At 42.7% G+C, this 12,831-nt stretch overlaps 1 protein-coding gene across 1 annotated transcript in view; it reads left to right on the top strand.

Moving 5' to 3' along the window:
• The window catches only part of mtr (5-methyltetrahydrofolate-homocysteine methyltransferase), a 69,992-nt gene that overhangs the window by 27,749 nt on the left and 29,412 nt on the right, over positions 1-12,831 (top strand). The window contains 3 exon segments of the mRNA XM_034214897.1: positions 9,297-9,437; positions 10,524-10,709; positions 10,783-10,962. Of these exon segments, the coding sequence (XP_034070788.1) occupies positions 9,297-9,437; positions 10,524-10,709; positions 10,783-10,962 (507 nt within the window).

Genomic DNA, 12,831 nt, shown 5'->3' with positions numbered 1-12,831 from the left:
AACACATGTCATCGTTGAGATAAAGTTGCTTTGATTTTCCTGAGATCATAGGCGTCATCCCAAAGACTGTATATCTAAACTTTTAAAGTTTTTACAAACAGAAAGTTTGAAGGGTTGTGCTTCAGTTACAGTATGTCTTTTTAAACAATATGGATGTAACGTTTTGTGAGTTTCTAAGGGGTCAGAACATTAAGTCTGTATAGCGTAAACCTGACATGCACATCATAATCTGTGGCTGCTAGAATGTACAGAAATTGTTCCCATATGTGTAAGGATAGCCCAGTAGTGCATGTGAGGCGGGGGCCAGGTCATCCCCACTAGCAACTTCAATTATAATTGTTTTGCATGGAGGAAATTCTTAAAAGAAACGGATAAATGATTCATGGACAAAGTTTGTCTTTTGTTATTATTTAATAATGTAATAAAGAAAGTCAATATACAATTGAATGATCTCAAATGCAGGAACAGAGGCAACTTCATCCTCAGAGGATAAAGAGGTTCTGCACCCCGAACACAGCTCACAGTCTCACGTAGTGTTGTCACGTACCAACATTATGGTTTCGATACCAAGTCAAGAATTGCGATTCCGATTCTTTTTGATACTTTCTTAAAAAAAGGGAAACAGTCTTAAATGTAATTATTGTGCTTTATTTCACACCAGAACCATAAACCATAATAGTACAAGCGGATAAGCACAACCATTGTGCATTTTATGAGAAAAGCATGACATTTCTAGCATAGTGTAGTGCATACCATAAGGTTTATTTTCAGATGTGGAGGGAAGTCAGATTTGACCTGTGAGGACCGGTGAGAGGTCAAATCCAAGATGACCGCCAGTCTCTCGTGTCAAATGTTCAAACACGCTTAATTTTGGAACCAAACATTGTAGAAAAACATTTAAGGTGTCATAATTAGGATTTGCCCAATCATTTGGTGATACTTTTGAGATCAGAATTTCACGAAAATGCATTTAGCGGTGAAGATAAAGTAGAAATTGACCAAAAATAAGCTGTCAATCAGTTGAAATTTGCAAAATTTGCAATTATTTATCGTGTGTGGCTGGTGCAGATGTGGCGCAGTTATGTATTGTGTATATCCATGCTTCAACTAACTGGATATAGATGCATTCTCTGTAGAGTTCTATGTTTTCTTGAGCCATACAGGTAATAAATCCGGATAATTATTGTTAAGCTTATGGTCCCCGCCTTACCAATGATATCAACTTATCATCAGCTAGATAAATGACATCAAAGTAACAGTCAAATCCAAGATGGCCGCCAGTCCGCTGTGTGTTTAATATCCACGTCTTTTTAATTTTGGAACCAAATTATTAGAAAATAATTGAAGGTTCTCTCCAACTGAATTGGACAAGGAAAAGGTAGACATTTAAACAAAAAATAAGCTCAGTCAGGGTGGCTCTTCCACCAAGTCAGTGACACCTCTGCCATCAGCCTACACAATTGTGCCACCAGCAGCCCTAAAGACAAAGGTCTTCAGTGCGCCGGCTGTACAAGGTCCTGTGAGACCCTCCCACCTCCTGACTGGCTGCAATTGCGAAGAAAAGAAGATATGTATGCATGGCTCAGCAAAGTCAAGACAGCTGTTGAAAAGTCTACCATGGATGGCTGGATATCGTTGTCTGCCTACCACGCTGATGCGCACCAAGCTCTCATCCCACCTGCAAGCAATAACCGCACTATTGTCTCTGTTTCTTGACAATACACACTCAGTGGCAATGATACGTTACTCCATGGACATCGTCAAGGCAGCAGTTCAGCACGTGAACCCTGGTCAGATTACTGTCCTTGCAGCTGACCAACCACTGTATGCTCTTGCTAAGGAAGTCCAAGTGGACCTGTCCAGCCACTTATGGAGAGGATCACTTTGTGATCATGTTCGGATGGTCTACACATTGAGATGGCCATGTTGAAGTTGCTGGGAGACTGGCTGGAAGACAGTGGCTGGACGAACACCCTGGTACAGGGCTGACATTGCAAGTTCCCGGAACAGCAAATTCCTTCATACATGTCAGCCATGTCACCAAGACCCGCCATGCGCACCAGCTCACAGCTGCAGCCTTTATACACTCCTCCAACAAGCTTACAGTGAAGACTTGCACACCTGATGACTATAATGCCATGCAACCTGATAGTCCCGCCTTTTGAGTGGTGCATACAGCGAGCAAAGGCCAGTGTCCACTTTGACTACTGGCTAAAGACCCTGTCATTGGAGCTTCTCTTGCTGCAGGACATCAGGTGACTTCGTGAAGGTAACTTCCAGCTGTACGTGGAATCCCTGACACAGATCATGCCCTGGATGTTTGACCTAGATTACACTAGGGCTGTACCCCGAATATTAGACTATTCGAATATTCGTTCGTTGGCCAACTATTCGGGTTTCAATTTCATTATTCGGATATTCGTTTTTAATTTTTTTTCAAAATAAATAATATTTTTTCCTAAATGTATGCTATTAATAAAGGCGAATTGCCCATATTCTTATACTATATTTATACTTTTGAATTTCTCTGTTAAAATGCGGAAATATATACAATCTCAGCCTGTGCTCCTGACACAGTCAACGAACGCAAACGGCACGCTTCACCTCGCTTCACCTCGTTTCAACCCACAAAATGCCGAAGACTTCAGCTGTGTGGGACCATTTTAAATTGGACGACGGTAAAAAGAAGGCAGTGTGCCAAATATGTGATAAGAAAACTGGCCTACCACGGTGACACAACAACTCTGAAAGTCACCGGATGCTGTAAATACTAGCCTAGCTTAGCTTAGCTGTTGTGAAGTTGCCATGATGAAGCCTGCTTTATCCGCCGTTTAAACAGTAAACGTTACACATGATAAAAACGTGCACTTACTCTTTGCTTGGAAAATAGTTGCAAGCAAGCAACCGAATAGTTTTTTTATATTAGTTTTCCTAATTTTATCCGAATAGTGAAAATAATAGGAGTAATGTGGGAAGTTGAGTAGCTCAGCCTAATAATAAATTGTGTCCATAGGTCCCAGCCATCAACATCCTCAACAATACAGCAGACCCTACAGTTCCAAAAACCGATAACGGAGAAAAGAAAGTTAGAGATAAACAATGCCATAGTAGATTTCATCGCTATGGATATGAGAGACATTTACATAGTCGAAGGCGAAGGCTTCAGAAAATTAATGAAGAAGATGGAGCCCGGCTACACTGTCCCCAAACGCTCCAGTATTTTAGATGCCATGTCTCTGAAGTTCAGCGATCACAGAGACCAAATTGTAACTCAGATTGAAAACTCAACTGCCTTAATTTTACAACGGACATTTGGACCTCGGTGCGTATGGAGGCGTATATGGCTGTCACCTGTCATTTCATAACTCGGGAGTGGAAACTCTGTAACTTTGTTTTGGAAACCAAAGTAATGGAAGTAAACCATACGGGAGTAAACATTGCAGAACAGCTTGGAGAAGTGGCGGACGCCTTTGCCATTCCGAATTATAAGCGAGTAGCCGTTGTCCACGACAATGCCAGCAACAGTAGCTGTTGCACAGAGACGCTGAAGAAAGAACCAGAGAAATGGGGCACACGTTCAAGGGGTCTACTGCTCAGGACACACGCTACAAGCTGTGCATAAATACAGCCCTAAAACAGGACAGAATACGCCGCACAGTTGCGGCTGCCAGGATCTCGTGGGACACTTCAGAAAAAGTCCAAAGGCTACAGCTGCGTTGAAAGACAAACAAAAGCAGCAGAATGTTGTAGTGCACACACTCACAAATGACGTCGCTACTCGATGGAACTCTACGTGTGAAATGCTTGACCGACTGGTGGAGCAACGATGGCCAGTGACAGCTGTTTTGTCAGGTACCAGCATCACGAAGAAAGCAGATCGCACCCTGGACCTGACAGCAGACCAGTGGAAACTGGCACAGGAGACAGCAGAATGCTGGGGCCCCTAATCATCACGCTCACAGAACTGCTATCTCAAGAGGAGAACGTGTCGTTGTCTGCAACAATGCAAATGCTCTTTAACCTGAAGAGACCGCCACCTGTCACCGAAGGGAGGATGACAGCCCTGCCATCAGAGAAGTGAAGAAGACCCCTCGTCACGGAGATCGACAGCAGATGGAAGCTGTCACTTTTGGAGCCCCAGCAGCATCTACCTCCTTTCTTCAGCACTGGACCAGCGATTAAGCATTTAAAATTCCTCACGAACGAGAAGAAGGACCTCGTCTACATTGAGGTTAGACTAATATTTTAAATTTAAATTATATTTACTATTATTATGCCACACTACTTTATCTTGTGCACGTGACTAATAAAATGCTATTTGATTTTAAGGTTGTCCGTCTGGCTGTAACATCTACACCAGCGACAGACCGTTCGGGAGTGGAAGGAGAGCTGGCAACAAGCGATAGAGAAGAGGAGACTGCCGTGCCACCCCCAAAAAAAAGAAACAGCAGGATATGCTTGAATGCAGTCTGAGTCCGATGATGAAGAGGAACAAGAACATGATGGAGACAAGCGCAAAGAAAGAGATGGAGAAATATTTGAGAGACACGACTACAATCCAGTCTGGCCCCTTGCATGGTGGAAGCACAACAGTGACCGGTATCCCCAAACTGGCATGTGCGGCAAAGCACTGCCTTTGCGTTCCGGCCAGTTCAATTCAAACCCCCGTCAGAGCGCATTTTCTCAAAGGCTGGCTACATCGTGAACACGACCAGAAGTTCATTTTACCCTGAAAATGTGGATAAACTCATCTTCCTCGCACACAACATGAAGGAGAGTGTAGGTAGGCTGCTTAGGCTTAGTCAAAATGAAGCTTGCAACCTGATTGTGATTGTATTTGTTTATTTGAAAAATTGGAAAAAATTGTTCGTTTCTTGAAGTGTATGCTGCTGTTATTGTTATAGCGCTCAAATCGCGCTACCATCCTACCTTGGTCTATTGTTACAGTTTTGTTTTATATCTATATAAAGCCAAGCCATTCATTTTATTTGTATTTAAATTGTTCGTTTCTTGAAGTGTATATTATTATATTTATTACAGTTCGTCCATTTATGTTTTCGTTCTTCATTTATTTACATAGGACTGTTTACTGTATCGGTAACAAGTATGACATTGTTAGGCCTAACTGTATAACGGCTATGTTATTAAAAGTATTGTTGTTATAACAGAAAGTATGTGTTTTGTATCTTTGTTTGACTGGTTCAGGTTGTAAAATGTTATAGACGGAATGTGGAACCAGAATTTGGTCCCCTGGTGCTGCGCTGGGTGTAAATGCAGAGGAACACATTTAGTTTTAATGTTTGCGAGTACTGAGACAATAAATACATATAAATCGTAATAGTATGCTCTTTCTGCGCTTCTGCTTAACAGCGTGTTTGTCAGGTGTCTCGGATTCGGAGCATGTTATGAAACCTTTTGAAAAAAAAAAAAGATGTGAAAAAAAAACGTTATTTAAAAAAAAAAAGAAATACAAAATCTCTCCGCACCGAATATTCGCTGCTGATTACTACCCGAATATCCGGAGCCCGAAAAATTGTATTCGGGACAGCCCTAGATTACACACACTACCTCCAGATGGCTTTCCGTACACATCCGTGACATGATGACTCGCTGAAAAACATCCTCATGTCCTAGCAGAATTCAAGTCTGGACATTTTGTGGTGCACAAAACCAGCAACAAGTTCTCTGCCATGGCACTTCGACCAGTGCCATGAGCAGAACAATGCAATGGTGAAAGGTTCTGGTGGGGCTATTGGACTGACTGGCAAATCCAGGAGCACTTAGACGCTGGATGGTAGCAGGGCCAGACATTTCCAGGATCACTACAGAGTTTGAGCAACAGCATAGTGCTAGTGACACTGGGCACCGTCATCACGACCAGCAACCTGGCGTACAAGCAGCATTTCTGAAGGAAGTTAAAGCACTTGTGACAGTGCTGGAAGAGATGGGAAATCCATTCCTAGAACACAGCCAAGATTTACTAGTCATTGACACAAGGGACATCATGGACATCAAAGTGGCTGAAACTGTGAGAAGGATCGAGACCCTTGGTGAGAAGCAGTACACCACGTTTGTGAAAGAGAGGCTAGAACAGTGTACAACACCTGTCACACAAACAAGTTGCCACTGTTCAGTAGGCCGCCGGTCAAGATGAAGTAGAAACAAAAGGCACAGCTTGCAGCACTGAAGAGTGACTGTGGTCTCTTTTCGTGGCTGTACATCTTCTGTCAAACACGAGATGGAGACATCGACAATTTCTTTTCCCATGAAAACCAGGGATCCCCACCAGCTCTGTCAACTGGAGGCAAAATTGGGATTGGGGTTAAAGCAGATCTACTTCGCTGCCTAGAATCAGATCTGCTTGAAAACAGTAGTGTACCTATGGCTGATGCAACAATTTTCGATGGTGCAGCTGTGGTTCAAATGTTAAATCCTGGAACATCAAGAACATTTCAAGAGTATGGAGATAGAGTGTTTGCACCATACATCTCTGCTCAACTTGAGAAAAGCAGCCGCATTGACCTTGTCTGGGATGTATACCTACCTGCCAGCCTAAAAGCCTCAACCAGACAAAAGAGGGGAAAGGGCATCAGGAAAAGGGTGGCTCCTTCTACTGTGATGCCAAAGAACTGGAAGGACTTTATCTATTCTTCGATGCGATGAGAACAAAACCGACTTGTTTGCTTTCCTGTCTCGCAGAGTTGTTCATCTTCCTCTCGCAGAGGGCAAGGAACTGTATGCAACAGATGGAAGTGGAGTCCTCTGCTCTCCTGCTGAGTCTTACTTAGCCTGCCTTGCCCCGTGTTCTCAGAGGAGGGCCGACACTCGTCTACTTCTGCATGTGGCAGATGCTGTGCAAAAGGGGTGTAAGAAGGTGACCATACGTACAGTTTATACCGATGTGGTGGTACTGGCTGTGGCTTCATTCAGCAAAATAGCTCCTGATGAGCTGTGGGTTGCCTTTGGTGTTGGATCAAGCTTTCACTACATAGCTGTTCATGAAATTGTTGCCACAATGAATCCAACAAAGTGTCTGACTCTCCCAGTCCTTCACGCTTTCACCGAGTGTGACACCGTCTCTGCCTTCGCTGGCAGAGGCTAGAAGGCTGCCTGGGAAACGTGGAAGTCTTTCCCAGAGGTGACTGGTGCTTTCAATGAACTCCTATGCATGCCAAGTGAGGTCAGTGAAGGATCAATGTTACTGCTGGAGCGATTTGTGGTGCTGATGTACGACCGAACCAGTGAGAGCATGGAGGTGAATGATGCCAGGAAACAGCTCTTCACACAGAAGTCTAGATCTCTAGAGAACATTCCTCCAACCAAGGCAGCACTGAAGCAGCACATCAAGCGCACTTGCTACCAGGCCAACTGTTGGAACCAGGCATTGGTCCTGGATCCAGAGCCGTCTGACTGGGGCTGGACAGAGGAAACAACTGGGTGGCAGCCACTTTGGACCACTCTACCTGAAGCATCAAAATCGTGCCATGAATTGATCCACTGTCGCTGCCAGAAAGGGGGCACTGGACGATGCAAGTGTGCCATAGCTGCACTGAAGTGCACTGCACTATGTTTCTGTTCTGGAGACTGTTAGATTTAGATCTGTATTATTATTATTATTATCATCATTAAAATAGGACTAGCACCATGGGTCTATATTTTGTATTATTATCCCTATAGTTTCAAAATTGAAGCACATTTCACTATATTGCATAGGTCGAATCCAAAAGTTTTTAATGTAATTTGACCTTGTCCTTGTTCTAAATTAATTGTCTTTCATTCTGGCGATCTCAAAAGTATCATCAGATGAATGGGCATCCCCAATTTAGGTGGAAATGACACATTAAATGACACATTATTTTCTACATCGTTTGGTTCCAACATTTAAAAAAATGTGGACATTAAACACAGAGGACTGGCGGCCATCTTGGATTTGACTGTTACTTTGATGTCATGTATCTAGCTGATGATAAGTTGATCACACACACCACAACACTAAATAATTTGCAATTTTGCAAATTTCAACTGATTGACAGCTTATTTTTGGTCAATTTCTACCTTTATCTTCACCTAAATGCATTTTCTTGAATTCTGGCAACCTCAAAAGTATCACCAAATTATTGGGCAACCCTAATTTAGTTGGATATGCCACCTTAAATGTTTTTCTACAATGTTTGGTTCCAAAATTAAGCGTGTTTGAAACATTTGACCCAAGAGACTGGCGGACATCTTGGATTTGACCTCTCACGGTCCCTCACAGGTCAAATCTGACTTCCCTCCACATCTGAAAATAAACCTTATGGTATGCACTAACTATGCTAGAAATGTCATGCTTTTCACATAAAATGCACAATTGTTATAATATGAGAGCTTATCTGCTGTACTATAACACAAACTTTTAAACAATGAGAACAATAAATAAAATAAATGACAAGAATTCGTATTAAATAAAATTAATACATTTCTCACAGACAGGCCTCGTGGTGTCCGTAGGCTTGCCCTCACTGTCAGAGATATAGCTAAAATACCAAATTCCAAATTTAGCTTCTGGGTCTTTTTTGTCAACAAGCCGAGGCGCAGCGGCAGTTGCACTCCCACTTGCAGCCATGCTTCTCGCTTTCTCACATGCTCTGGCAGCTAGCGCGTGCACAAGAGAGGGGAGGGACTTAGAGCGTGCTTGAGAGGGGAGGGACTTAGAGCTTGCTTGAGAGGGGCGGGACTGCAGGCACGGCTGCAGTGCAGGGAGTGAAAGCAGAGCGCTGAACACACACGGCTCTTATTAAAACGGCGCTTTCTCACCGGAGTACTTTTCCCCGTCATTCTTAAAGTACCGATACTAATGAAACGGAGGAATCGTAACGTTTTTAACGGCAGGGTATCGCGGTACCTTTCAAGTATCGGTACACCGTGCAACACTAGTCTCACTATATATTCATGAAAGGAAACAGCCAACTGTCCCACTCCCTACATCCCATCATTAAACCATAAAACCCCCTTGTCCTTAACCATTTGCAAATCCACCTCTACTCTTCCTTTTGCACTCCTGAAATGTAAATCCTAAACATATGTCTCTGTTAAACACATACAAGACTAGACATACAATTTAACAGAGGAAAAGGCAATCAGAGTATAAGACTATATGTTTAAAATGATTATATGATAATTTGACACAACATTTTGTTGTCGTAATTGTTATGATTTGTAATCTTTCATAAAATCTGTCTAATCCTGAGCGCAGCTGTACTTGTATCTTGAATATAACCGTTTGTTTGCTGGGTTCCTCTCTGCCTGTTGTCCAGGAGGCTCTCAGCATTGCTAAAGCCCAGGTGGAGATGGGGGCACAGGTCCTGGATATAAACATGGACGAGGGGATGCTGGAGGGGCCCACAGCTATGGCCCGCTTCTGTAACTTGATTGGTTCTGAGCCAGACATCTCACGGGTAGGGAGCTGAAAGGCAGTGGAATATACTCATAAATCATCAATATGATTAGCCATGTAACTATATTAGGTATATTGGACAGGGACACACTATATTACAGAAATGACGACCGATCTCCCACAATTGCAAAGTGTTATTGTAGGAGAGAACATTATTTTTGGGGTTCTCTAGCTCTAAGGATACCAATTTCGGTTGGTCCAACACAAATACCTCAGCAACTATTGCACCGATTGTCACAACATTTCAACATTTCTTACACTCATTCACCCCCTGAATGAATTGTGAGGACTTTCCCTTAGTGCTATTATAAGGTCAAAAAATACTTCCATAATTTGGTTTATGATCAAAAACCAGCTAACTAAAGTCATTATCAGCAGCTTCTGTGTTACCTAATCAGCTAATGCTAGCATTCTGACATGCTTAAATCAGGTTGTTGTCATGTTAAACATAACATCTGCTAAATGTGACCTTATTATCATAATGATTATGGTGCAAAATTATAGCATACTGATGTTAGCATTCAGCTTCACAGAGCATGGGTCTACTTATTATTTCTGATTTTCAGTGTGGACTTTTAATCATGGACGAACTGATTAGATTTCGGGTGGTTAAATGTCACTGTGTCCTTACGTCCTGGTAAACGTGATATCTGAGGGAATGTCTTCGCATTTGGCTCAAAGATGGAATTATTAGAATTTGGTGGTCAAAAGGTCGATCTGACTGTGACCTCACATCCACATCATTCACTTGATATCTAAGGAGCCCTTGAAGGAATTGAATTACGTGTGGTACAATCACCAATTTGACTCATCTGACTGATGAGACGATAAGAAGGTCAATGTGACCTCACAAAATATGCTTTTGGCCATATATAGATGATTTATATTCTTATTATTTCCACACAAATATAAGAGTATAGAATTATGAAGTTATGACATTTTGACAAATATGAATATCAACTGTAACGAGCTGACGAAGGCATACAACTGCAAATTCTAATTCCCTTATGTTAATCTGCTCAGTAAATACAAACAGACAGTTAGCCCATCTTTCTTTCACAGCTGTGCTTTTCCTTCATGCTGCCAGGTTCCTCTGTGCATCGACTCCTCTAACTTCTCAGTGATTGAGGCTGGGCTGAAATGCTGTCAGGGGAAGTGTATTGTGAACAGCATCAGCCTGAAGGAAGGAGAGGAGGAGTTCTTACACCGAGCTGCCACTGTGAAGCGCTACGGAGCCGCTGTGGTCGTCATGGCCTTTGATGAGGAGGGACAGGTAAGGAGTCAGACACACACACGCACACACACACACACACACATATGTGTGACACGTCTGCTCCCCTCTCAAGGCCACAGACGCAGAGCGGAAGGTGGAGATCTGCACTCGGGCCTACAATCTGCTGGTCAACAAAGTGGGATTCAACCCCAACGACATTATCTTTGACCCCAACATTCTCACCATCGGCACAGGCATGGAGGAACACAACGACTTCGCCATATACTTCATCAGAGCCACCAGAATGATCAAGGTATGCACCTGTTGGTCGAGAAAAACAAAACATTTATTCAACCGATAATCAACTTGTCTGTTTAGCAACCTTTTCTGAATCAAATAATCTATGACACATACGCTCGTACTGTGTACTGCTCATTTGAACTGTTCATGGTCAGTTAGATTAACATTTGAATCAATAATCACATTGCTGACACCTCTAAGTAACCTTTTCATTAGTGGCAGTGTTTCCCCTACCATTGTCATGGGGGGCGCTGCACCACCCCAACGGAACCCCGCGCCCCCCCTGAAATTCAAGGTGTTTTTTTAATATATATAGCGCCAAATTGCAACTGAACTAATCTATCTACGGTCACTTTTCACATTGAACATGTGCTCTTTTATGAAATAAACTAAACACTTATGTTATTTATCCAATTTATGTGCATGTTTCAGAGAACAACAAAGTGTAAAAAAGTTAAACAACTCTGCATTATAGCCCCGAGCTCTGCTGTTCGCCCAGGCAGCACCCCCCCCAAAAGCAGTAAAGCTAGGGGGAACACTGAGTGGGGTTGTTGGAGCTTCCCAGATAGCAAAAAGTCATTGAATCAACATTGAGATATGGTCACGCTGAAGATTGTGTTCAACATTGAAGTCAGACATTGAAACAATAGTGAATGTGCTCGTTATGATCAGCATTGAAACAACATTGAATTTTCAACCAATCCCAACATTGAATCAACCTTGATTCAATTACGTTATGATCAACATTGAATTTTCAACCAATCCCAACAATGAATCAACCTTGATTCAATTACGATATGATCAACATTGAAAGAATGTAGAATTGGATCAACATTGATTCAACTATATTATGCATTGCATTATACATTGAAACAATGTTATTATCAGATTGCAAAAAGTCATTGAATCAACATTGAGATATTGTCATGCTGAAGATTGCAATTGATGTCGGACATTGAAAATAAACTAAAATGAACAAACAAAAAAAGAGCCCATTACTTATTCAGTTATTTATTCAGATTCAATGATATGAACATCTTTAACATCTTTTGTCCACAAGCACGAAAAACATTGTCTCTTAAGGTCCCATGTCATGCTTTCCTGGTTATCACCCGTCCCCTTGTGTGTTATGTAGCTTTTTCTGCATGTAAACGGTCTGCAGAGTCACAAACCCTCAAAGTACACCCTGTAGCGAGTAAAACTAACAGAGAAGACCTGTCTATGCTGCCCCAGAACTTCTTCCTCAGTAAAGTGACGTAACGGGCATAGTGGTGTGACACACACACTCTCACTCAGCCTTATCTTTTCTCATCCGTGGCTGTGAGTGTGTGTGTCTGTGTGCTCAGGCTGAGTTCCTCTGTGTCTCGCTGTCTCACAGACTTCACGCAGCAACCAGGAAACAACACCAGTAATCCAGCTCACACTGTCTGCTCCTCGAGCCGAGCAGCGAGCCCCGCAACATCCCGCCAACACGGTACCCAGACCCCACGCAGCATTCTCATCAGTTTGTCATTACTGGTGTCATTTTCTGGTTGCTAACACCATTGTAACACATAATCACTGAGGTTCACCACCGTTACAGCTGTACATCAGCGAGACACAGGAACTCAGCCTGAGCACACAGACACACACTCACAGCCAGGCTGTGTGTGTAAATCCACGGAGCCGCAGCTGAGAAAAGATAAGGCTGAGTGAGAGTGTGTGTGTTACGCCACTATGCCCGTTACGTCACTTTACTCAGGAAGAAGTTCTGGGGCAGCACAGACAGGTCTTCTCTGTGTTAGAGTTTTACTCGCTACAGGGTGTACTTTGAGGGTTTCTGACTCTGCAGACCATTTACATGCAGAAAAAGCTACATAACAACAAGGGGACGGGTAATAAC

Source organism: Gymnodraco acuticeps, unplaced genomic scaffold (genome assembly GCF_902827175.1).
Source record: "Gymnodraco acuticeps unplaced genomic scaffold, fGymAcu1.1, whole genome shotgun sequence".
Lineage (NCBI taxonomy): Eukaryota > Metazoa > Chordata > Actinopteri > Perciformes > Bathydraconidae > Gymnodraco > Gymnodraco acuticeps.
Note: the sequence above shows the minus strand (reverse complement) of the source record. Positions and strands in the feature narration are given on the sequence as shown.